General features: G+C 43.6%; 1 protein-coding gene across 1 annotated transcript in view; it reads left to right on the top strand.

Moving 5' to 3' along the window:
- Positions 1-22,661, top strand: part of LOC126356196 (knirps-related protein) — a 112,293-nt gene extending 89,632 nt beyond the window's left edge. Inside the window, exons 2-3 of the mRNA XM_050006982.1 lie at positions 1,339-1,416; positions 19,492-22,661. Coding sequence (XP_049862939.1) covers positions 1,339-1,416; positions 19,492-20,790 — 1,377 coding nt within the window. The 3' untranslated portion in view covers positions 20,791-22,661. The remainder of the gene's footprint in view (positions 1-1,338; positions 1,417-19,491) is intronic.
- Positions 22,662-27,681: the final 5,020 nt, after the last annotated feature.

Raw genomic sequence — 27,681 nt, 5'->3', positions numbered from 1 at the left:
ACCCTTTTTGAAATCAACGAAAGTAAGTCTGAAAGGTGCGCGAAGAAGGGACACTGAATAGATTTTGCGAATGCTCTGTCAGTCTTCTTATCCGCCTTGGCTACAGTGTAGCAACGAAACTGCCTTGCCGCCAAAGAAAAGACATAACGTCCCATGAGCAGCGTGACAACCAAACTCAAGTCATATAGAGGTTGCTGAAGAAGCAGTATTTCCCGTCGAGCTGAGCACTCTACGCTTTAGTAGAATCCCAGTCAGTCGTTGCTAGAGTTCTTTGATAAATAAGAAGTTTGTTTCCAAATTCCTGGACGTTTCATCCGAACGCTGGTGTTTAGCATGCTCTTCTCTATTTACCAACATCTGCTTCCAATGTATCTCTCATGATTGCACAAATAAGATTATTAGACAATCACCCATCACATCGAACATTTTGCGCCATCGCCAAATGATCGAGTCGGATGGCGCAGTGATGAAGACACTGGATTCACATTTGGGAGGACAGAGGTTCATATCCCCGTCCAGCCATGTCGATAGTCATAGCTCCCCTGAAACCGCGCAAGGCAAGTGCCACACGTGGTTCCTTCAGAGAGAACACGGTCACTTTAGTTTCGTTTCCCAACCCGAGCCTGTGCTGCGTCTCTGCTGACGTCGCAGTCGGCTGGAAGTTAAATTTTCTTCCTTCCTTCCAATTCTTTTACAGAAAATATGTAGTTTTGCTTTAAACGCGCGAAACGGAATTGTAGGAATTTCAGTTAATGTACTATCCGTAAATGAGACAAACTCATGTACTGCCTTCTACGGAAAAAGAATCTGCTATTATTCAGAAAGTTAGCCACTTCCACTGCTATGGTCTTCTTCTACAGCTACGCTTTCCTGCTTGTCACCTCCGTCATCCAAGTCCGTATTGCTTCTCATTGCGATGGAAGCGTATATTCTGCTCGAGATTGACATGTTTACGCTTGCAGAAGATACGGGTCGTAGGTCACTGCGGAAAAACATCGGTGACAGACAGGAATAAAAAAGAGCTTTATATTCAAGGTGAACCCATGTCCTATATGTTTGTACTACAGTCACGGAAAACTCAAACTACGAGGAAGAGTTGAGGATGCCTCGCAATCTGCAGCGTCTTGAGTTGTAACTCTAGCGACATGCTTCCTCGAAATGGTGCTTACCGTAGTCATCAGCAAGTGCGAAATAAAAGACGCGCCGCTTGCAAAAGGAACGAGAACTGCGAGAGCAGGTGTGTGTTTCCGACATTTGATTGGTGCCTACAAGCACCGACCGCCTGCAGAGGGCAGCTGTTGCGCGGAGTGTAACGCAGAGCCATCTGTGTTGTTGCAGATGAACCAGCAGTGCAAGGTGTGCGGCGAGCCTGCGGCTGGTTTCCACTTCGGCGCCTTCACCTGCGAGGGCTGCAAGGTGAGTTTCACGATATCAATACTGCCACGCATAAATTAAAACTAATTACGGAGAAGAAGAAAGTAAAACTTGTGCGTCCCGCCGTTTACTCTACCTGTAATACGACAGCTGAAATAAATTGTGGGTAACCACAACATTTGAAAATATCATCTCTACTTCTCCACATACTTCAGATTATTGTATTTTATTTTTATAGCTACTATTAACCAATTCGGCATTAAGCCTTATGCTTTGTCCGTTCACTCATGTCTTTTTAGGGTGACGTACCTCAATAAGAACAGAACCCTTAGAAGATGACTGTGTTGATCGTCTGTTAAGCCCCATTTTTTCTAAGGAAGGGATCGACATGTCAAGCTAAAATTTATGGCGCATACGAAGGTTTATGAATCTTTGACTGTGCAATAAGTGTAAGCTTCTAAGTCAGTCCAGTCGAAAGATACGGCCGTTTATGTCACATATTTTGATATTCGCTAACTCACTCATCAAAAACCTATAGCATACTTCGCGTTAACCTAGAATCATGAAGATTGGCGAGAAACACTGTTTCGCAACACAAACAAAGGAAATGTGCAGAAATTGTTAATTTGTAATTATATCACACGAAAAAAATTGTCATTTTTTATCAAACTTTCATGTCATTTTTTAGTAGACTATGTGTTCGTGTGTCTGTTAAGATCCTTCTTTCTCGGGGATAGGTAGACATACTAAGGTCTTCAGCCCCTTGGGGGCGCAATAACAGGCAATAACCGTCGAGATCTCGATTCCCGGAATGCATGAACTGTCTATATACGGAATTAAGTTTCCGCGGAATCGTAAGTGCACTGTTGCTACTAACACCTGGCCACTTTATATATAAGCAGTTGGCACCGGTAAAGTGGAGAAGATGCTTTCGACGATAAGACGCCCATTAGTAATTTTGTACTGAAGGCCAAACATTACGACCCTCTGTATCTTTTGTTCTCATTCTGTAGAATACAATGGTGTTATTTTATGTTATCTCCGCTCTATAATCGTGGTAGGCATCTCATGGTAAAGATGAGCGCAGCTGTTGGCAGTTCTCAATTCTTACTATGCGCACTTCTTCGGGATAGGAAAACATGAGAAAGAAGTTTCTAGAGCTTGTTCATTTCTGGATAGTGTAATCAGCTTATGTATTGTCAGATCTGTCAACAGCTCGGCAAACGCAAGACTCTAGGGGGGAAATGCACTCTTTAGTACTAATTAAATAGCTGTACTGAGTTTAAACAATATCTTTATTCTTTGGTTCTTTCTGGATTGAATAAGCTGCCCTGCTCTTGATAGTAAATCAGAACACCCGGACGTCTCCGTCTGAGTCACTAAATAACGGACATGTTTCCTGTCTCCCACCCATTATAAATCGGACTTAGCAAGAAGGCATCAGCATCTCTCCATGACCCAGAAAAATATAAACAGCTCTTCCCTCTTGATCTGAGAAAGAAACTTGTACAAACACTTATACTTCCAGTTACTGATTACACCGATGTTGTCCTGCACGGTCTTTCTCAGCATAGCTCGCCGCGCCTGGAACTAGTTATGAATGCCTGTGTTCATTATATCTGTGATGTTCGACTCTTTGACCATATTTCACGTTCATATGCTTGCATATAAGACCAGTGATTTCCATACCCTTTGTCTTCTGTATTGTCTTATCAACATACACTATTCCTCAAATCTCTTCTCGACCTTAAAGCTCTTGTCTGAACAACATGTCAGAAACATCCGTTTCCATCAGAGCAAAATTCTTTCTGTCTCACTTCATCGTTCAGCCACTTTCGCGACGTCATTCCCAGTAGCAGAAACTCGACTCTGGAATAACCTCCCGCATTGAATTAGGGAACTGAATAATATTTCCAGCTTCAGAAGACAACTACCAAAGTAACAATCCCCTTTACGCACAGGTTACCTCTGTACAACCTTCTTTCCAACCAGATCTTTCTCATTTGCCAGCTTTCATAGCTGGTGCAGTCTCCTTAAATTTCCGTTCCCCAGAACTGACTGCTTCAGAAAAAATCTATTTTGTATACCTATAAATTCTTCTTATACCATCGTTACTGTCATTACTTCGATTATTATTATCAATTTTAATTATTACTGTAATTACCATTAGTAGCAACTGCTGCAGTATTACAAGTACTGCTAGTATTAACTTTATTAGTTCATAGTCAGTGTTATTTATTCACATTGTCACTGTATACATTCACAGCACTGTTTGTCATATTAAAATTGTTATTTGTGAGGTAAGCATGATGGAAATTATGCTTTATTTGTGAAACACTGGGACGATGTAAGAGAAGACCTGATAGCCCTAATCAGGTTAAATAAATTAGTAAATTAAAAATAATAGCCCTTTATTCTCACGAAGTAATGAGTGATACGCACCGGGGATGTCAAACTGATTCCAAAGTTTCAGATTTCCAGAAAGCTTTCGACACAGTTCATCATAATCGGCTTCTAATCAAATTATGTGGCTACGGAATATCATCTCGGTTGTGGGACTGGACTTGCGATTTGCTGTCATAAAGGTCCAGTTCATAATAAATGACGGGAAGCCATCCAGTAAAACAGAAATGATATCTTGCGTTCCCCAAGGAAGTGTTATAGGTCCTCTGTTGTTCCTGATCTACATAAAAGATTTAGGGAACAATCTGAGCAGCTCTCTTAGGTTATTTGCAGATGACACTGTTATTTATCGTCCTGTTAAGTCATCAGATGATCAAAACCAGTTGCAAAATGACTTAGACAAGATAGATGTACGTTGCGAAAATTGACAGTTGACTACATAATAAAAAGTGTAAAGTAATCCACATGAATACTAAAAGCAATCCACTAAATTTCGGTTACACGATAAATCATACAAATCTAAAAGCAGGAATTCAACTAAATACTTAGGGATTGCAATGACGAATAACGTAAATTGGAACGAAAAAATGGTTGAAATGGCTCTGAGCACTATGGGACTTAACTTCTAAGGTCATCAGTCCCCTAGAACTTAGAATTACTCAAACATAACTAACCTAAGGACATCACACACATCCATGCCCGAGGCAGGATTCGTAACTGCGACCGTAACGGTCTCGCGGCTCCAGACTGTAGCGCCTAGAATCGCTCGGCCACCCCGGCCGGCTAAATTGGAACGGTCAGATAGGTAATGTTGTGGGGAAAGCTAACCAGAGATTGCCATTTATTGGCAGAACATTTAGAAAATTTAACATGCCTACTAAAGATACTGCCTGCACTGCCCATGCCCGTCCTCTTCTGGAGTACTGCCGCACGGTATGGTATCCACGTCAATTAGGATTGACGAAAGAGATCAAAAAAATTCAAAGGAGGGCAGATCGCGAAACAAGGGAGAGAGTGCCATGGATAAGATACACGAATTGGTTTGCGAATCAATAAAACAAAGGCATTTTTCGTTGCGGCAACATCTTCTTGTGAAATTCCAGTCACAAAATTTCTCCGCCGAATGTGAAAATAGTTTATTGTCGCCCACCTATATAGGGAGAAATTATGATCACAATAAAATAAGAGAAATCAGAGCTCGCAGGAACGACTTAAATGTTCGTTTTTCCTGTGCGCTGTTCGAGAATTGGAACGGTGGACAAATAGCTTGAGGTGGTTCGACGATCCCTCTCCAGACACATTATTGTGAATTACCGAGTAATCAGTTGGATGTAGATGCAGATATAGATACTGTATCATCTATATCAGTGATGTTTGTGTGAAGAATTGCATATCCTTTAGGAGGCTCCAGACCTTTTATACGGGGTAGTCAAAGTTTTAATTAACACCTCGAATAAAATCAGACTGTGACTCTGGAACTAGGTGATGGATTTAGTTCTTCTCTAAGCATTCTTCATGCAATTTTCCCCAACCGTGTCTGTAGGTATAAGATACCTGCGCTTCATCTGTCCAGGGAACATTTCACCTCGAAAAACACATCACCTTTGCTCTGGAAACGGTTGCCCCTCAACTGTTTCTTCGTCCAAGGAAAGAGGAATAGATCAGTGAATGCCCTGTCAAGACAATACGGAGCGATGAGGTAAAATATGATTATGTCCCGCCGACATCGAGGTCATCAGAGACGGAGCATAAACTCGCAATGATTCGAGAATGGGGAAGCAAATGTGCCCTTGCAGTGGAGCGATTTAGGGAAATCATTGGAAGCCTAAATCTGAATGGCCGAACGCGGAATTTAAGCGTCGACCTCCCGAATGTGAGTCCACAGTGCTAACCACTGCGTCATCTTGCTCAATCCGTACAGGAAGAGGGGGTGCGGTGAGCAGTAGTGGAATCCAGTTGATGTCGACCTACTTCACGTTAAAAGAAAGTCGTGTCAGTTGTTGAAAACTGATCCGCGACTGATTTTCACTTTTTGCCTCCATTGTGAAACGACGGTCTTTGAGCATCAAGATCTCCCCTTGCGATTCCGTGTATTCACAGAGAGATGGTCTGTCATTATGTTCTTTGTCTTTCAGGTTTGTTTGAGAACACTGGGCATTATTGTCGGACACAGCTACCAAAGCGTGGAATTTTGCAGCATTGTTCCCTTTCGAATACAGCAGACATTTACTGCGCGATACTTCACTTTATCTATGGGACCAAGACGCTTTGTTTTGATTAAGCCGTCGGCACATGAGACGAGCTGGTTAAGGTGATTTTGGATTCTCAGCGCTCTGCAGCGGCATTTGTCGGCTTTATTTTGGCTCTCAAACCACACAGTTCGTTCTCGAAAATGGACACACGTAAAATTCCTACGTTAACTCTATTAAAACGCGCGTTTCCTTCCTTCTCAGTATGCTAGTCATGTCTGTGGAATACATAAATAAAAACTTCGACACCCGTGAACACGTATTACGAAAAAAATGAAGGAAACATGTCTAGTGACTAAAGCGTCAGCTTACAGAAGTTCACCAAGTCGAACAAACTCTCTCCTTGCAGTTAGAGCACTTTTATTTGACTTCATGAAGGCATTTGACACTGCGCTTACCGAGTATAGAACCAGATTTGCGACTGAATTCAAGACATGCAGGTAGCACTCACCACATCCCTCCTGCACAATATCGACGGATGTAAATATAACATGCGGAGTACCCCAAGGAAGTATGACAGTACCGTTACGGTTACCAATGTACTGGTATACAAACGATCTAGTAGAAAGTGTCGAAAGCTCTCTAAGACTATTTTCAGATAACTAGTTGTTTATAAGAAAGTAGCAACGCCAGAAGACAGTATGATTTGCAGAATAACCTGCAGAGGATTGATGAACGTGCCAGCTCTGGCAGATGACCTCTGAAATTAAACATATGTAACGTATTGCGATGATGGAAACAGTATCTGCCGTAAATTATCTACAAGTAACTCTCCACAGCGACTTTAAGTGGAATGACTCTATAAAGCAAGTAGCAGGAAAAGCAGATATCAAACTTATTCATAGAAATAATCTTACGGAAATGTGATTCATCGACGAAGGAAGTGACTTATAAGGCGCTTGTTCGACAGATTCTCGAGTATTGTTCATCTGTCTGGGTTCAAATGATTCAAATGGCTCTGAGCACTATGGGACTCAACTTCTGAGGCCATCAGTCCCCTAGAACTTAGAACTACTTAAACCCAACTAACCTAAGGACATCACACACATCCATGTACGAGGCAGTATTCGAACCTGCGGCCGTAGCGGTTGCGCGGTTCCAGACTGTAGCGCCTAGAACCGCTAGGCCACACTGGTCGGGCGCACGAAAAAGTTAACGATTTTAGTGGACACTTTTTCATTTACATTCTGATTTTTCCCCAAGCCCTGAAAGCAGCCGAATTTTCGCGATTTATGCCGTACAAGGCAACTAGTGTGACGTCCGAAGTTCATTGTAGTGTACGTATTTCTCGTGGTCTTCGAACAGTAGGAAGTGACGTCACGAAAGTCATAGAGCACCACGTTAACATTTGCTAACTAGTCCCGCGTGACGGAGACGTTACTCCAGCAGCGTGCCATATTGCGTTGTGTGCCAGGACTACCGGCATGTACTTGCGAACAAACTAAAAAATACCTAACTTTGTTTTCGTCGAGGTGATAATTATAGCTTTTTGACTACCCTCGCACACTGGGAATACATCTGACCGCCACACGCTCAGTGAACTTGTTCAGTTACGGAAAGGGAGGGCCTTACGCGAGCTGAGGGCAGCACGGCACTCACGGCGGATCGGAGATGCGGGTGGCACCTTGCTGCTCCCGGAAGGAAGAGCGTGACTCAGCGCCCGCGTTGCGACAGGCTGCGCGGCTCGGCGGCCAGATTGGTTTCTCTGGCGGGGCTGACCTTACCCCGTGGCCGGAGAAATCCCCGAGAATACGGCGCGCCATTCAGCCGGAGAGAGCCGCGCCACGCGTCAGCAACCACCGGCGCAGCACTGCGTCCCTCCCCACGTCGTATGCGGAGGCGCACATGTCTGCTTTGCGAGACCCTGTTATACGTCAAAATCGTGTGTGAGCTGAACCGATAACTCTGGACGTGAGGTTTCGGTGCTACAGCGCGGAGTGCATGCTGGGCCTGTGTTCTGAGGCATTGGGAGACAGACATTGTGGGAGGAGGCCCTTGAGGGCTCTGACGCACACCCTCAACTGGCAGGCATTTAGATCCATATCTACATTTCCACTTCGTAGGTGACCTTATGACATGTCGTGGAGGGTGCTACAGTCACGTCCTCCATTGCTATTACAATAGTGTGGCATTTTCCAAGCTTTCAATATTCGTAAGCCAATTTTCAATTGTAATTTTCTTCATGCCCCTGCCCTTCCTTATATTATGCCACCTCTCCATCGATTTCAACTAAATTTGCCACAGAAACAAAAGCGTCAAGAGTTATCAGCAATGTGGGGTCTATAATCTTCTAATTTCAACAAAGCCGAGATGTGAAAAGATATGTTTTCCAGCCCCTTGCGTATAGGTTCCCCAGCACGTCAGTTATATTGTGTGGGAAGTGCATCGGCCTACCAAATCAATCTGCTTTGCAGGGCAGCCTAGAGGTCAGACACAGGAAACGATCAGTCAATTTGTGTGGAAACTGTATCGGGGTATCAAATCAACCTGCTTTCCAGGGCAGCCTGCACGTCAGGCGCAAGAAACGGTTTCCTGGGCCCCAGATGTAGGCTGCGCCAAGTGACAGGTATGTTGTGTTGGAGTACTATGGTCTCAGATGAGAGAAGACCGGAAGAAGAATCGGCTGTCGCCTCATTGAAAGAATCATCGTGGGATCTGCCTGCAACGACAGTAAACTTAATGCTGAATAGCGGACGGAAATTTGTACCCTGTTCTTCTCTAATGTTCTCCACAGCACATCGCTAAGTTAAAATATTTGAAAATAATACGAAGACTACAGGACAGTGCGTTTAATTTGATGTTATTAGACGATAATATTGTTGTATAAAGGAAGAAAACGTGGAGATACCCATGGAAACCCGTAACTGAAGTCTATAGGGGGACTTTGCCCAGCTGTGGATGTCAGATTACTGATATTGATGTTGATAAATGTTATAGTATCTTACAATTTTCAGAAAGATTCACCTCTTTACTTCCATTAGTGCCTTAATATAACTACATTCTGTTTTATTTATTTATTTACTGCTTATTTAGCCCAATCAGATTAGGGCCTAAGGCCCCCTCTTACATCTGATCAAGGACAATACATACCAGAGACATTACAAAAACAATCACAGAAATACCAATAATAGTAATAATAATAAGAAGAAGAACAAGAAGAAGAATACAAGAATAATAACTGACATTAATAATGACAACATTAATTGACAATAATAATAGTAGTTGACACTGATAATAATAATGATGATAATAATCGTGAAGGACATTAAGAATGATATACATTAGAACAGCAAATTTGAGTACGTGTTTAGCATTATAAAGCTGAAGAGATAAAAAAAAGAAGAGAAAACTGAAATGACGTTGACTGTGGCTGTCAGGAAAGGACAGAATTTAAATGAAGAACTCTGCTAACATGGCGCAGGGAAATAATGTGGGGAAGGGGGGATCGCCGAGAGTGAGTTGTAGACTAGTATATGGGAGATATGGCTATTGCGATAAAAGGTGGGCCATTAACTGGCTTCTGAAGTTTCGAAGGAATTTAATTCTCTGATTTTTTGAGGAAGATTTTCCATAGTCCAATTCCTTATACAGAAAACTATTTAGGGAACACGGCAGTGTTATGTGTTGTTCCTATATCTTAACGAAACCTACCAATAATAATGATCTCAATACCGGACAGTTTCCGAGACTTTGTTTGGAAGAAGGAAATGCGCAGAAATGTTTAAGAGTGAAAAAAACTTAATTCTCTAATATTTTTCTAAGGTCTTATTGAAGATTTTTACTCTTTCGTTGTTGTCCGATTGATAATAGTGCAGACAAGCAAGAGAGAATAACTTATTCATGTCATAGAAAGATTGGGCAAGTAGTCCACAACGAAATTTCAGGGAACGTAGTTGACTGTGGAATGGATGACAGACACAACATAAAACCCGACTCAGGATACAACGCCAAGTTCTCAAAAACCGTTTGTACCTGAGTTAGCCTTACAGCGAAAACACTCTTGTATTCTTTCAGTCTATGAGTTCCCTGTGCGTAGTGGAAGTACTTCTAATTCCTACAGCTGGACATAGCATACGCATCCTTCCACACGAGTAAACAGAACATGGAAATATACACCCTCAAAGTTGTTAACCACTAACGAAATACGCTATAAAACCGAAAGAGAAGGTACGTTTTCTTGCGAATATTCTCGTATAACAACGGAAAGCAATGCGACTGCCCGTCAGTACAGCAGAATAGGCTGTCGTTCGATCAGCTCGTGTGAAAGCGGCTAACGAACGGCTGTCAGATGTGACTGCCAGTCAGCACACGAACCTTATACGTAAGTCGTACATGGCGTATGTTTCATGATACGCTATCCATAGCTTACAAATATTCTCAAATCCCGCTGCGAAGTCACCATATCTGTTTCGAATACCACGTCCTTAGTATACACAATAAACATCAATTGTACAATTGTAAATCGTCTCAAAACGAAAGCTTCTGGGAAAAAAAGTTTCACATTTCAGAACTTCTAGAAACACAGGGTGTTTATAAATGAATATTGAGGTTTTAACGTTTTATAATATTTATTACACTAAACTTACAGTTATAAATGATATTTCAAATGAAAGAGCAACTCAAACAGTTTTACCAAGAATCTTATAAATGTTCAATGTGAGCACCATTTGTCACACGGCACACATCAAGTCTATAGACGAGTTCTTCCCAAACGTTGATAAGTGTGTCTTCAGTGGTTGTAGCAACAGCTGCTTCAATCCAGTTTCTTAATTCAGGGAGGTCTGCTGGTAGCGGAGGCATGTACACACGATCCTTGTACATCTGTTCCGTCATAACCGTGGCCAAAGTCGATTACCAGTCTATCAGATGGCTTGAATCCTTGAGCTACAGGTTCCTGACACGAAGGTCCTGGGTTCAGTCAACAATGACGGTATTAAGGCATGCAAGACATGTAACACAGCTCACTCAGCTTCATGTTGTTAAATGGTAAAAAAATTTTATCAATAAGAAGCGACACTAACACACAAGCTGTGAAATGGCATTAAATCGAGCTAGAGAGCGTGTTGAAAAGTAATGCCTCCGACTTCCTTGTGGATAGCTCTTCAAGCTTTTCAAATAAAACAAACTTTATTAACGTTCTACATTTTTATTCTTCATGTCTACACATTTATTTCTCAAGATAGTCACCCTGGCAACGAGCACATTTCTCCCAACGAGAGAGCACTTTGTTGATATCGTCACTGTAGAATGTTCGATATTTTTGACAGAGAAATAACTTCACTTCTGCTTGCACCGCTTCATAATCATCAAAGTGAAGTCCTCGAAGCTGTTCTTTAAGTTTTGAAAACTTGAAATTTGTATGGGGCCGAGTCGAGACCATGTGGTGAAGAACCCAAGGCGGAGGATGGTTGCAGATGTCGCAGCGTTCGTGTTTGGTCTGGCTCCTGTCGTGCTGAAGGACAGCGTTCTCCACGTGTGGGCGAACTCTTCGAATTAGAAGCTCGATTACAGCCCGCTGGTCCTCACGCACCGACACAGTCATGTCCCACACTGCCATGCTACATGCTAGAATTCGGAGCTCTCTAGCGGTAGAGGGCTGGAAATTTGTAGAGATGAAGAATAAAGATGTAGAATGTTAATAGCATTTGCTTTTTTCAAAGAGATTTAAGAATTTCCAGAGAAAAATGGGAGGCATTATTTTCCAGCACGCCCTCCTACTTGCACTACATTGGGAGCCACTCGATATTTCTCATTCAGTACAAGTGCCAAGTACACTTTACTCCGTAATAGCAATTTTTCCACGGTCTATAGAAAGTGGCGAAGTTGCTAGTTATATCTGACGAAACCAATTACCTTAGTGGGTTAAAGCAGGCCTATTAAGGACAATTGCGATGCGTCTCGGTAATGACTCTTAACACGAATGCTTCACGGCATCAAGTGAGAGTGTCTGTGTGGTTCGAGTTCCAGTAGTATCACACGATTATACATGCTCTGTGAGGATGGAACCGTCTCTGAGCGGCCGTCCGAAACATAAGACGTTCAGTTCAGTTACTCACCTTACAAGTTTCAACAAATTTGTGCCAGTATGGAATTTTATCGGATGGCTCAGTTGTTGAAGCAATGCCTAAGAAACGAAATTGCTGAAAAATCTCCGATGCACTAAAAAGTAAACATTTATATCTAAGTAATTTCGTATACTGAAATTCAGGATGCTAAGGAACAATTTCACTCATAAATTAAGAAGATGAGTGGTAGTACACACAGAGCGGAAAACACGAATTTGAGAAATAATAAGAAACAACAGATTTTATGCCAAATAACACGTTTTCGTGTCTAAATTCATGTTAAGAGTGTGGCATCAGTCCTAAGGTAGGGTTTATCCGAGAAGAGGAGAAGACCAAACAGAAAACATTTCCCCAACACGAGAGCATGCACCAATCATCATCATCATTTAAGACTGATTATGCCTTTGAGCGTTCAGTCTGGAGCTTAGTCCCTCTTATAAAATTCCTCCATGATCCCCTATTCAGTACCAACATTGGTACCTCTTCTGATGTTAAGCTTGTTAGTTCAAAATCATTCTTAACCGAATCCAGGTATCTTCTCCTTGGTCTGCCCCGACTCCTCCTACCCTCTACTGCTGACCCCAGAGTCTTTTGGGTAACCTTGCTTCTCCCATGCATGTAACATGACCCCACCATCTAAGCCTGTTCGCCCTGACTGCTACATCTATAGAGTTCATTCCCAGTTTTCTTTGATTTGCTCATTGTGGACACTCTCCTGCCATTGTTCCCATCTACTAGTACCTGCAATCATCCTAGCTAGTTTCATATCCGTAACCTCAACCTTACTGATACGGTAACCTGAATCCACCCAGCTTTCGCTCCCATACAACAAAGTTCTGAGATAAAATTCAGAAGTCTCCGTAGTATATTATGGAGTTAAATCATAACGAAGTGACGATTTGATTCAACCGTCGAATGATGGCGCCTAACTCGGGGTCCGGATTGGTTCTGTTCAAGAAAACAAGGTGAGTTTACCGTATCCCCTGGCCAACAAACTACCCAGATTCTGTGGGACCACCTCGATCAGTCTGTTCGCGCCATGGATCCTCAACCGAGAAACGTAGCGCAGCTGGCCACAGCACAGGTGTCCACATGGCTCTATATCCCTGTCGGTACCTCCCAGCACCACAGTGACTATCTTCCTGTGCGTCTCGCAGATGTCTGAACTGCAACAATGTACGGTTATTCAGGCTACTGACAGGTGGTGATTGGTCAGCGTGTATGAATATGAAATAGCATACTTTTATACATAGCCCTTCGACGTTCTTCACAAAGCAGATATGAAATGTGATGACCCTTTACGGGCACAGTTACCGCGGATTTTTGAGAATGAGGACACCTCGACTGTGGGCTAAGATCGCTACAGACACGCGAAAGTGGGCAAGGGCCGGCGAACAAAAGCCGTAGCGGCGATGCGCCGTTTCCGGCGCGTGGCTTACCGTATTGTCTCGGGCGTTGCGAAAGACGCGGCCGGTCTGTGAGACCCAGCCCAGCCCATCCCATCGAAGCAGGCGCTGCTTGCTCCAGCGGTAGCTTTCTACCGCTGCACCGGCACGCACGGGCCCCCTCCTTGTCTCGTCGCAACCTGGTCTTCCTCTTACCGCAGGGCTTCAAATGGGAGCTTCCGGGAATACCTTTAGTAAGCTGAGCTGGGCGAATGTAAAATTTGTAACACCTTTAAAAGAGCACAGTGGTCGCTTCGGAGAGCTGTGGGTGCTATATAAGTGGTTCCATCCAGCAACGTGACCCACCGCCGTCGACTTAAATTGTGGCAGTGAAGTAGTGTGTAAGTGCCACGCTCTTGTGTGGTTTCAGCGCAATAAGTAAGACTGTTCGGCCTGGCGGGCCGGAGTGACCGAGCGGCTCTAGCTGCTACAGTCTGGAACCGCGCGACCGCTACGGTCCCAGGTTCGAATCCTGCCTCGGGCATGGATGTGTGTGATGTCCTTAGGTTAGTTAGGTTTAAGTAGTTCTAAGTTCTAGGGGACTGATGACCTCAGAAGTTAAGTCCCATGGTGCTCAGAGGCATTTGAACAATATTTTGTTCGACGTGGAGTCGTAACAGACTGGCTGATAGAAGCCATCGTGTCTGGTCCTGACTATGATCACACAGAGAATAAAGTTGTCCGCTTTGTTGGTGTATGAAAGTGGACTCTCCAGCGTGTCTAAAACGAGTGTTGCACCACTGGCCGTCACGTAACGCGGCGTGCGAGTAGTGGTTGTAGTAAAGATTCTAATCAGCAGAGATTATCGCTTTCTGATTCGTTATACGTTGCTGCTATCTGTGATTAATCCAGTTTCCACGTAAACTCTGTGAAGGGAACAGCTTTCGATGGACATCCTGAGTAGGTACATCGTAAAAGGCCTTTGTTCACAGTAGCTTACAAAACTAAACTTCTTCGGTGGAGTAAACGACACTGACAGTAGCTGAGTGGAATTGTGTAGAGTGATACAACTTGTAGCAACACTGGTCAATTTCAAAAGTGCAAAGCGTATATTGCAGCGACGGTCGCATGAACGTTTTAACGCGCAGTGTGTGTAAGATGTTACGAGTTTTTTGTAGTATGAGTTGCTCTCGTTGATTCAAGCTCCTTGATAATAAGAAAGATCTCAGTATTCTTCATGACCAAGTGGGGTCCTTCCTTCCACATATTCATAATTACGCTGTAGACATTTTCGTCTTCCGAAATGTTAACTTCGATGTACAGTGGGCTCACCCTATCTTCCTGGTATGACAGACACTCAAGCACCCATCACGCTTCGACTGCTTCGTTCAGTTACGTGATCTTAGCCCCACAAGGTCAGACTTGGTGAACAAGTGCTACGGCGCATGTCGAACATCGAAAGCTCGATGGGCTGAATTCCTGCCAGAGCTCGAAATTCTTCAGACTACACTAGTATGTTATGAAGATCTTATCACATAAGGTGTCAGGTTACACATCCAGGGCTAGGGTACCACCTTGGGCGACCTTTATTCTAGGTCAGACTCCACTCATCTCTCCCAAGGGAAATGAACAAGATCATCCAGAGGAACTCTCCACACATCTTAAGTAATAGTGCGAGTTTTATTCAAGATTATCATGTAACTCGATAGTAGTCCCCCGTATTATTGTACTTCCATTGGCTAAGACAGATGGGGAGATGTTTCCCGCCAATTTTATATCATGTGACCTGTATCGAGTTTCATCATTGCCTTGATATAACTCGCACGATTGCCTAAGATGTTTGTGAGGAGGGTTCCTTTGAGTGACCTTTATCAGTTACAAGTGGCTCCTCACGGGTAGGAGAGTGGGGGGTGACCTTGAATATAAATGTCCAAATGGTACCGGTTGTGTAACCTGACATCAGATGTAATAAGGTAGTTACCTGCGCCACAACTCTCCTTGATAATGTGCTTGACTTTACTCTAGTCTTCACCTCTCAACAATGTGAACAAATTCCAGGATCAGGAACAATACGTGATTCAGATTCCATGTTAAGCTGTAGGTCTACTTTACCCAGTAGGATTACTGGGGTAAGTTAGATATACACTGTGTGATCAAAAGTATCTGGACAACCACAAAATGTTTTTTTTATATTAGGTTCATTGTGCAGCCACCTACTGCCAGCGTAGTCTATATCAGCGACCTCAGTAGTCATTAGACATCGTGAGAGAGCAGAATGGGGCGCTCCGAGGAACTCACGGACTTCTAGCGTTGTCAGATGATTTGGAGTCACTTGTGTCATACGTCTCTACGCGATATTTCTACACTACTAAACATCCCTAGGTCCACTGTTTCCGATGTGATAGTGAAATGGAAACGTGAAAGGACACGTACAGCGCAAAAGCGTACAGGCCGACCTCGTCTGTTGACTCACAGAGACCGCCGACAGTTGAAGAGGGTCTTAATGTGTAATCTATCCAGACCATCACCTAGGGATCCCAAACTGCATCAGGATCCACTGCAAGTAGGCTACTATGAGGTGGGAAAACTTGGATTTCATGGTCGAGCGGCTGCTCATAAGCCACACATCACGCCGGTAAACGCCAAACAACGCCTCGCTTGGTGTAACGAGCGTAAACATTGGACGATTGAACAGTGGAAAAAAGTTGTGTGGAGTGACGAATCACGGTACACAATGTGGCGATCGGATGCAGGGTGTGGGTATGGCGAATGCCCGGTAACGTCATCTGCCAGCGTATGTACTGCCAACAGTAAAATTAGAAGGCGTGATTTTCATGGAGGGGGCATGCACCCCTTGTTGTTTTGCGCGGCACTATCACAGCACAGGCCTACATTGATGTTTTAAGCACCTTCTTGCTTCCCACTGTTGAAGAGCAATTGGGGGTAGAGACTGCATCTTTCAAGACGATCGAGCACCTGTTCTTAATGCACGGCCTGTGGTGGAATGGTTACACTGCAATAACATCCCTGCAATGGACTGGCCTGCACTGAGTCCTGGCCTGAATCCTATAGAACACCTTTGGGATGTTTTGAAAAGCCGACTTCGTGCCAGACCTAACCGACCGACATCGATACCTCTCCTTAGTGCAGCAGTCCGTGAAGAATGGGCTGCCATTCCCCAAGTAACCTTCCAGCACCTGATTGAACGTATGCCTGTGAGAGTGGAAGCTATCATCAAGTCTGAGGGGGTGTCAACACCATATTGTATTCCAGCATTACCGATGAAGGGCGCCACGAACTTGTAAGTCATTTTCAGCCAGATGTCCGGATACTTTTGATCACATAACGTATGCAAATCGCTGAAGTAGGGTCCAATTGAAAGACTTGCAATAGGCAACTGAACATCCGTCTTGAGGAACTCCCAGACAATCACGTTATACGACTATTTAATTATTTAACCCAGGAAAGCTATCTACAGATATCTGGAACAACAGATGAAACACATCACTTTACAATCCGTCCATTGGTAGGTGAAGAAACTTCTGGAGTCTCTTCCTCAACGATCTGAGGCCATTAGCTAGGATAGAGTCGGTGTTAGACGGTGTTAGCGTGATGTGTGACTAATTCTTATCCGCTGTCCTTATTTTCAATTCCTCTACGCTTTTCCAATCTGTTCTATGCACAATTAAAACAGTCCTCTGATGTTTTGTTTCCGGCTTTTTTCTAACGTATGTTCTTCAACAATTCACCTAGTAAGCACAGCGAGATTCTACCTTTTTATGTTTGCTTCACACGCAACCGATCAGAAGGGATGACGTAAATGTTATTTTGCAATTAGTTCCACCTTATATCGTAAATGGCTGCTTCAGCCCTATTCAGTTCCATTGTGTTTCGCTATTCAAGATGTTCTCCATCAGTCTGTGTTACATTAATTCACTTTGCCAGAACACGTGTTTTTGAGACTAGTTACTAAACTTAAGAACGAAAGTAACTTTCGCAAGGAACATGGCTCGATGAAACTTGGACCATACATGGAAAGAATTGCTACAGTATAGTACAGTACAGTACAGAAGGTAACTGAAAGAAATATACAGTGAGACGAACATAAATAACACTTGTATTTATTATTGAGGTAGAGTGTTTCACCCCTCCACAGGTATGTTTCACAACTGCTCGATCGTCATTGGAACATGTAAACGTGCGGTTAGACGTCTTTCGAATGCATGTTTCATGTGCTTGATGAGATTTAAGTCGGGGGGCGGAGAGGACAGTCCATTCGCCGAATATCGTCTCGTTCCAAGAGCTCCTCCATCCACATTTTTTGATGCAGTCGGGCATTGTCATCCATTTAAATGAAGTAAGGACCGAATGTGACCCTGAAAAGACGCATTTGTGGAAGGAGCACAGTGTCACAGCAACGTCGGCTGGCGTGTGTGTGTCGTGTTGAAAGATTTGGAAGTCAGTACGCCCTTGTAAGATTATGCCTGCTCACACCACAACACCTGGACCACCAAAACGATCAAGTTGGACAATGTCCCTGAGTACATTGCGCGATCTCACCTCTCGTCTTGTGAGGGCACGTCCAGAATCAGTTCTCAGACAATCTGCTCTCATCCGAGAAGAGAATGCGCATTCACTCATCGTTGGTCTGGCTTCTATGCTCTAGGTACCGTTGAAATCGGTGCGGCCGATGTACGGATATGAACGGAAGACCGTGTAGTGATCGCCAGACCAAGAGGCCCCTACGATGCAATCACCGTGCCACTTTAAAGTGTGAGGCTGCGCGCCGTGCACTCCTGTTAAAGTTAGTTGCAACTCCAACGGCCGTTTGACCTGGGTCCCTTCTTGCCTGCTGCACAGTGCTGCGGTCATGTGCTGGTGTTGGCCGTGATCGACTGCCCCCTCTCCTTCGGGCAGCAGTGCCTTAGGTTCGGAGTGCTCCCAATGCATTTGAAACTATGCCGTCAGCAATATCAAACTCCTGGGCTACACCCGTCACATTTCGTCCTTCTTCCAGTTTCCCGAAGATTCTTCCCCATGTGAAGTTATCCAAATGCCCCCAAGGCTCATTTTAATAAAGAATGCCACCACAGTACACCGTAACTCAGCCGTGTAGTTATATACATCCAGCCTACGTGATGTAATTTTATATTATTGAAAACAGGTGTTTTCTTCTGGAATTCTGCTCGAAACAAAAGCCTACACGTTCACAATGGACAAAATTCGTACCTATTCCAGAACTGTTAACTGCTTGCCACTTTTACTGAAGGCCGTATTGGCTGCTGTTGCATCTTAGGGGGAGCTCCACTAGCAATAGTGAACGTTATTAAATCTTCGGAAGCACTTTTTATGTCTATCGAAACTCTGAGATCTTTCACAGACTTAGTAATAGGCTTTTATGTAACTAGCTACTGTTAACCTTGATTATAATTTTCACTTATTAATATATTTTTGCTTATGCCTTTCATATTTCGTAAGATGCGTTATTCACTATATTACATGCAGTTCTACAGCATGGTCAGCCACAGCCGATGACATTTATGTTAAACTGAACTTGAATAAGCCGGCCGGTGTGACCAAGCGGTTCTAGGCGCTACAGTCTGGAACCGCGCGACCGGTGCGGTCGCAGGTTCGTATCCTGCCTCGGGCATGGATGTGTGTGATGTCCTTAGGTTAGTTAGGTTCATGTAGTTCTAAGTTCTAGGGGACTGATGACCTCAGAAGTTGAGTCATATAGTGCTCAGAGCCATTTGAACCATTTTAACCTGCCGTTTGTTATTTGCTGACTACTTACCCTTTCCATGGGGTTACGAATGTTGGGGGTGTCTCCTTGTGCTAACCTATGTGACGTTATATATCACCTGAAGACGCTAGTTTAACACAGTCAAGCCAGTACTGTGAATAAATCATCAGTTAATTGCCGTTTGCAGTTTTAACAAGTTCAGCTTAACACTATTTCTATTTGTTTCTTTTCAGTAATTTCTTTAGTTTTAATTTCGATATTATTCTTTTCAGTCTTTCTTTGGACGGTCATACAACAACCTCGGCTCTATCTCCGAGTGCAAGAACAACGGGGAGTGTGTCATCAACAAGAAGAACCGCACATCCTGCAAGGCGTGTCGCCTGCGCAAGTGCCTGCTGGTGGGCATGTCCAAGAGCGGCTCCCGCTACGGCCGGCGCTCCAACTGGTTCAAGATACACTGTCTGCTGCAAGAACAGCAGCAGCAGCAGCAACAGCAACAGCAGCAGCAGCAGAACCACCTGCACCAGCAGCAGGTGGGGAGGCAGCAGAGGTCGCCCCCGCATCCATCTGCGCTGGGGATACTCGGCCACCACCAAGCCCAGCCCGGCAACCACCCTCATTTTGACCCTCGATTACATCACCAGCTGGCTGCAGCCATGTCGCACCACCACCACCAGCGGGCCAAGGAAGACCTCATGCTTCTGGGTCTGGACGAGTACAAGAATTCGACGTCGCCGTCCATCAGTTCCCCGGAGTCACACAACTCCGATTCGTCGGTGGAGGTGAGCGACCAGCGGCTGGCTTCGCGGACAGCGAGCCTCTTCAAGGAGTCGGCGTCGCCGGCAGCGCACAAGGACGGAATGTTCGTTCCGCTGCCGTTCGCGACGCTGGCGTCTCTGGCGCCTTCGGTGTTCCCGCACGCTGCCGCCGCGGCAGCCGCCGCCTTCTTGCAGCCGTCGGCGTTCGCCGGTGCGGGAGCGGCAGGCGCGCCCTTCCTCTTCCCGACGCACGGCGGATACGTCTACCCTCCGGCTGGCCCACACAAGCAGCAAGGCCACCATGCCGGAGTGCCCAAAATGCCGACGACGCACGCCTCCACCCTCAACAATAACACCATCGACGCCGCGGCCGGCAAGAGGTTCTTCCTGGACGCCATCCTGCAGTCCCAGAGGGTCTCCCCGCCGTCTACGCCGAGAGGCGCCACGGGCAGCGACGTCGACGCAGACGACGACGCCAACGAAGACGACGGCTCGTCGTCGCACCACTCTCCTTCGCTGCTGCTCTCCGATCAGGAGCAGGAGAACCCGATGGACTTGTCGATGAAGGGCTGCCGCATACGAGCCGAAGAGCGGCGGTCGCTGTCGCCGGGAGGGTTCAGCGGCAGCAAGGGAAGTGGCGCAGACGGCGCCGAGGACGACGACGAAGGCGACGCCGACGGAGACGGCGACGCCGACGGCCACCGCTCCGACTCGGGGCTGTCGCACGGCTGCGGCGCAGACGTCGACGAGGCGGAGGGCCACGCCTCGCTGGCGCACCGTGCCACGCCCATCGATCTCACGACCAAAGCGTGACGCGGCACAGCCCCGAACAACCTGCCTTAGGAGTTTGTGTACCACGGCTGTACACAGTCTCAGATGCCTTTCGAATACAGCTGCTTGTCACTGAAAACAAAGTAGCTTCATGTCCAAAGACGATTCGAGTTATCCACACACTCTAATAGTTCGTGCATTCCTGTATGACCTCATATGCAAGCACTATCTAAAGCCAAGGGACTAGTGACACAATCTTTCCACCTCCTGCAAAGACAATTAATTTTAATTTGTCAATTCATGGTTGAAAACGTGTCGTCTGTTCAGCTTCACTGGAAATTGCCACTTCCAAGTTGGAATGGAGTCACTGTTGCCCATTGCAGCTAACAGACGACACGAAAACGTCTTTTGATGTCGCACTTCGGAATACGTAACGTAAACAAAACTTCCCGTCCTAGACTTGTCTTTGCTGAAAAATCCACGGAAGCGTCATTGTCACTACCGACAAGGAACATCAAGTAAATCACAGATCATCTCTTCAGGTGTTGTATACACCGTGTTTCAGTCCAAAGGAGATGCAGACAGCCAGGATATGAGATCATTCCTCTTTTCGACACTTACCTTACAAATGTACTTGTACACCTTTAGGAATAGGAAATCTGTACACTTAGTTGTGGCGATAAACAGCTCAGAAATAAACAGTGCAGCTCTGTAGAAAATTATAGCATGTTTTGTCCCTTGGAAGCTGCAGACACGGACTGAGTGACGAATTACATAACTACGTTGTAACAAGTCGACCTCACAACCTCATTCGCTGTTTATACTTTTATTTTACACTCACTGATTATAAATCGAAACATCAAAAGAGCGTACAGAACTTGGAATTAAGCGTTGACTGTCACAGTTGATTGATATTTTCAGCATAAGAATATTGCTACTTACAAGAAAATGCTTAGTCGTGATTAAGGTTTCACAAAGCTCGTGTGTATCTTAACTTTTCAACTATGTTTACTTCCATACAATTTGTCCATTGAAGAAAATAAACTAATTATCGTATAGTTCGTTTAACCTTCTTTATCTTTAAAATTTAAGGAGTCGTAGAGCGAGAAATGTTACTCATAACAGCGTTCTTCTGATCACAGCTGTTACAAACTGAATTGTACGCCTCAAGCAAGACACCAATGAACTGTTTTACCTGTGGGAAGATAGCTGAAGACAAGCATGTAACTTTTTTTTCGTTTTGCGATGGTTCCGCCGCACTAATAAGTGAAGTTCACTAAGATGTCAACTGGAATTTCTGTTTATAACCCAACCCTCTTATATTTCCCATGCCACAGTAAACACTGTCCGAGTCAGTTTCATTTTTCAGTGCTTCATTTTAGTCTCTGAGCATTGCTAGTGGAAGGTCTAATTCATAACTTATCTAACAGATCGAAACATTATATACTATTTTTTTTCCAAACAGCTGAACCTGACCAACATTTCAAATAAAATCAATGAAGGAATGATCTCATTGTCGTATGTCTGAGGTTGGTGAAATTTTGTGATAACATGTTGTTGTATTCTATGATAGCGGAATGCCGTAAGTGAAACACTTCTGGGTTTTGTTATCGTCAAAGTTTTTTAGTGTCACAAATCTGGTGAAAAGATTTACTTATGTGAAGAAAGTTACTATGGGACTTATGGCCAGTCTGAGTAAATATTTTTGCTGTTATTGTTTGAGTTTAGTCTAAAGACTATCTGACAATTATACCTGCTTGTTCATGATATTTAGCAACAAATAATGTTATTGTATTGTAAATATTGTTTGTAGAATAAGTTCTACTTTGACGCAGTAAATTGTTTATTGTTGTTTCGCTTTTTATCTATATTAAAATTGTGATATTCAGTCACCAAATAAACTGTACATTGAACATTTGCAGTCCACATGATTCTTACTTAAACTTTAAATTTCTGCTTATATTCTGAGGTAATTCCTAGACAGTTTTCGAGGAGGTAACAAAAGATTGAAAATAAAAATCTCTGATTCTGTCTCCAGTCCACGTTTCACAGAATCTTTTCTTTTATTTAAACAACTGTATTTTATTTTATGGGTTAGAACCACAACATAAAAATACATACTCCCAGAGTTCTTTCAATGGGCTACTATAATTTATGTCCAAGTAAAATAGTGAAATTTTGTATAATAACAGGTAGGGAAAAACTGCGATGCACAGATTTTAAACATTCACATATAGGCTATGAGAGGCAGGTGTGACACTTCAATTTCCGGCAGCAACACTGATTCATTTGCAAAGGTAAGCGTGAAAGTTTATTGTGCAGGTCCATCTGCATTACTGTACTCGACCAGGAATAGCTGCCTGCAGAGAAATGATTCACAGCTTGTCTAAGAGAATGATAAATGAAAATTAGAAAACAAAAGATGCATGAAATTTCATGAAAATTAACAGAGACTCAAAATACATTCGCCTTGCTCTACTACTGGAAAATCTTCACCTGTATAAGCATCATCAACAAGTAAGGGAAGAGTATGTAACTGATCGGATGAGCTTTGCGAATCCTTACCTCTAACTGCATTGCTTCACTCATGTCAGCATCTCTAGTGTCGTAAACATGCTGCCATTAAGAACATTAAAAGAACTAATGAAAGTTTACGTGTGCTTACGTCTCTCAATTTAAAATGTGTAAGATACAAGATACGATTGTTGCGATCACACCTGCAAAAATATAGATTAGAGATTTCTATTCTCATTTTATAGGAGCAGACTGAAACACACATTACGGAACGCAGTATGCCAACGAACCTGCTGTTGTCTCTTGTGTTAGAAAGTCATTATTCTGTGAAATCTGTGCATGTCTTCGTTAGCTTCAATAGATCTTAGACTCCGTGATGAAAAAGCATATTAAACGACGTCAGTGCTATTTCTGGTCTATAAATAAAAAAAATACACGGCTGTCTCAAAAGTGTTTTATGTTGTCTTCATAATTTCAGTTTAGGCAAACAAATTTACTATGAAGTACTGTTTTTCTCAGAGATCAAACTTAGGGTAAATAAGTGAAATTTGCCCGACAGAAATGCTAATATAGGCAGTAACAACGTAACTGTCCACAAATAACCTGCAAAAAAAAAAAAAAAAAAAAAAATAAATACGAAGTTGCCCTTGATCACGAACACGACCACAGTATGCTCTACTCTTATGAAACGTAGCAACTAGACCAGCTGGTAAATATCGTACACTTAACGTTCCGCAAATTAACATGCTGGACACAGCACATGGAAAATTACCACTGCGAGAGAAAAACTTTTACAAGACATCCGTTCGGCCATAGCCTCCAAGTGTATGCATTTCATGCAGACACTGAATCAAAGTGGAGATTTTTGCTGAGGGTGTCGCTAGAAGATTAACAATACATCAGACCAAATTTTTGAAACCACGAAGACAGCGCGTGACCTGTAGCACTGAACTGCGAGGATCTCACTTTCCGCCTACGAGCATACGTCACACAAACATTTAACATACAGCCACAAACAGAGCAAAGTTTACACAGTTCACAGACAGTAAGGGCATCTGCGCCGCAGATTTAAATAAAATTGTCAAAAATTAAGTACAGCAGAGCCTAATGAAAAGAAGAAGAAGAAGAAGATGATGATGATGAGAAGGTAACGTATAGTAAAATATCATTTCAATAGATTAAGCACTAACTGATGATGTCATTAACAATGATTTTTGAACTATCATCTCAGCTACACAATCAATACTGCTTACATTAAAACTGAGCAAGTTAGCAGGATGCTCGTTCTCTTGCTTCCCGTAAGCGGGAAAAGTAAGGTAACCTCAGTTAAATTCATTGGTGTCCAAAATCAAAGCAACAAACCACTGTTTCCCCATCCTGTGTCTAATTCACGATGTAATCATAAAAACTGGCGACAGGTATCCACACGATCGTGTTCTGCAGGGAAAATGGCATTCTAGTCAACGGAAAACCACCTCAACGATGAAGTCAGAGCACCTATCAAACGGGATAGTGTTTTCCGGGCAGTCTGACATCCACAATCGCTGTATACACAGTCACAGACGGTGCAGAATGGCACAGAGAAGACGCCTATCAGGCTCTCTGTGGTGGAGAACCACGAAAAGGGACAGTTGCAAACTGATGAGTCCCGGTAGCTTAATGTGAATCGTTCTGTTGCTTTTCGGATGTGGCAACAGTTTACAGAGATCTAAACAACCCGAAGACCATGGCGGGGGCGACCACGTGCAACATCAGAAAGAGAGAACCGTTATTTGGCTGTAAGGGCACGGCTGAACCGCCTTAGTACTGCACGGCAATTGGCATCTGATCTCTCAGTATCCACTTGACGTGAGGGAAACGTTGCACAGAAAGCTTCGGCAGTGTGGCCTTTATTTTCGGAGACCTGCTTTATGTGTATCTCAGACGCATCTTCACAGAAGGGAACCTATAGAGTGGAACCGCTGAAACGTCCCCTTTGAAAAATTGTGCATGACTGTGCTTAAACTGACACACAATATTTTTAGCGCAACGCAATCTGACTTCCAAAAATCCCTACGAAAGAATGGCCCTGATTAACATTAAACTATACGTTTCACAAATCACTTACCTCACAAAAATCTTCGTTACTCAAGCTACTGCAATACAGCGAGCGCCACTACTGCCAGCTAAATAAAAGATTCAAACTACTGAAGGCACTAACTACTGATACGCATAGTTAGCAAATGAAAGATTTTAATACAGAACAAACAATGTATTTACCTTAATAGTCATATATATATATATATATATATATATATATATATATATATATATATATATATATATCAGTTCGTGACACCAATTCTTACAAATTTCAAAACTCCGCCATCTCTCTACCCACGTCCACCACTGCTGGCGGCTCACCTCCAACTGCGCAACGCTACGCGCTGTTAGCATCCAGCTGCCGCTGCCCAACACTAGAATGGCAGACAACAATGCAAACCAGCCACAGACTGCACACAGCACAGCCAGTGATTTTCTTACAGAGCGCTACGTGGCGTTGGCGTTACCAATAAAAAAATCTAAACATCCTACTTACACCGCCAACATGCCACCTGGATGTTCGAACAGTGGGCCAACTTTCTTTTCACATATGATCCTGATTTGGACTGGACAATGATTCTCGACGGATTCACATCTGGAGGGAAAGTGGAACACGATCTCGGGACCCAACCATTGGCGGCCGAAGTGGCCGAGCGGTTCTAGGCGCTTCAGTCTGGAACCGCGCGACCGCTACGGTCGCAGGCTCGAACCCTGCCTCGGGCATGGGTGTGTGTGATGTCCTTTTGTTAGTTAGGTTTAAGTAGTTCTATGTACTAGGGGAGTGATGACCTCAGATGTTAAGTCCCATAGTTCTAAGAGCCATTTTTTTGAACCCAACCATTGTCGAAACAGACTGTTATCGAGGATGATCCCTAATGGTGTGGGAAGGGATTATGTTCACCATCCAAACAACTCTTCATGAAATTGTCCGGTGAATCGGCAAGGTTTAACAGCCGTCATGTATCGGGACAAGATCTTGGAATCTCGTGTGCGTTTGTAGCGAGGTGCTGTGGGCCCAGACTTCGTATTGCTGAACGACAATGCTCGACTTCATAGAGCACACATGGTTGATGTTTTCTCAGAAACGGAAGATACTGTACGCATGGCGTTGCCTTCTCGCTCTCCCGATTTGAATTTCACAGAGCATGTCTGGGATGCTCTGGGGACACGGGTTGCATCACGTCAGCATTCGCCAACTACTCTCAAAGACTTGCGAGCAGCACTGCAGGGAGAATGGCCTCAAGATGAGTGAGTGACAGCATAATCCACAGTATGTCAGGCTTGTATTGCAGCCAGAGGTAGTCACACGCTATACTGAGCGCAGTAACCAGTTGTTGCAATGTGTTTGCAAATTCGTTAAGTTGCAAAAATCCAAGATCATTTTTGTCTACCGCTATGCATGTTGCAGTTGTTTAAGTCCTGTATTCTTTGTACTGTTCTTACTTTACTGCCACCTGATTATACAGTTTTGTTTCAAAATAAACGCAACCTTGTAAAATTTTGTTTTAATTTTCGATATCATTGTACTTTTACCGTAGCTTGAGTTAACAGCAAACAGAAGTGAGAGTTACACATCGTTATAGGCGCTAGTTTGTGCAGACTGTCTCGAAACTGATTATAAATTATTATTGCTGATTGTAAAAAATAAAACAGATCTTATTATAAACTCATAAAGCTTACGTCTATAGACAGCAAAAAATTCGTGAAAATCGGTTGAGAAAGCCTGATTTATGTTATGTTTCGTGGTGAAAGGGGGAAACATGACTCTGCAACATCTGGCAAGAAATAATGAGAATAATACCGTTTCTTAATTGATTAAAGACTACAGCATGCTTCAGACATTCAGCTAAATACGTTGATGCGTGACAGGCAAATATATTGTAAAGTTATACTGTGGCTAAAATCACAATTAGTGAAAGGAACATAAAATAAGATTGCAAAAACAACAGTTATAATCAAAATTAATTCAAACAAATAGGTGTTATACTTTGGGAGTACTCAGGTTCTCCGAAGTTGTCGGTCTACATGGACTGGTGGGAGGGCTTACCAACAAATTACTTTCAAGTAGGCTTTGTTATCGATGAAAATGTAAATAATCTCTCTCCTCAGTGTACTGTATATTGTTGCATTAGTTCGCAAAAATAAATAGCATACATTAGTCAGTGCTTTACTGAATCAGAATCACGCCGAGTGCTTTCTTCAGACGTCAGAAAAGATACACAGTTTTATGTTAATGATCTATTAGTTACAGCGATTTAAAAATCGCAGGATCAAGAGCTTACAGTCCTAAACATTTTTATTATTTTCAATTAAAGTCTGCATGTGCTTAATTCTGTA

This window comes from Schistocerca gregaria, chromosome 3, assembly GCF_023897955.1.
Source record: "Schistocerca gregaria isolate iqSchGreg1 chromosome 3, iqSchGreg1.2, whole genome shotgun sequence".
Lineage (NCBI taxonomy): Eukaryota > Metazoa > Arthropoda > Insecta > Orthoptera > Acrididae > Schistocerca > Schistocerca gregaria.
The sequence above is the reverse complement of the archived record's forward strand: the minus strand, read 5'-3'. Positions and strand labels throughout refer to the sequence as shown.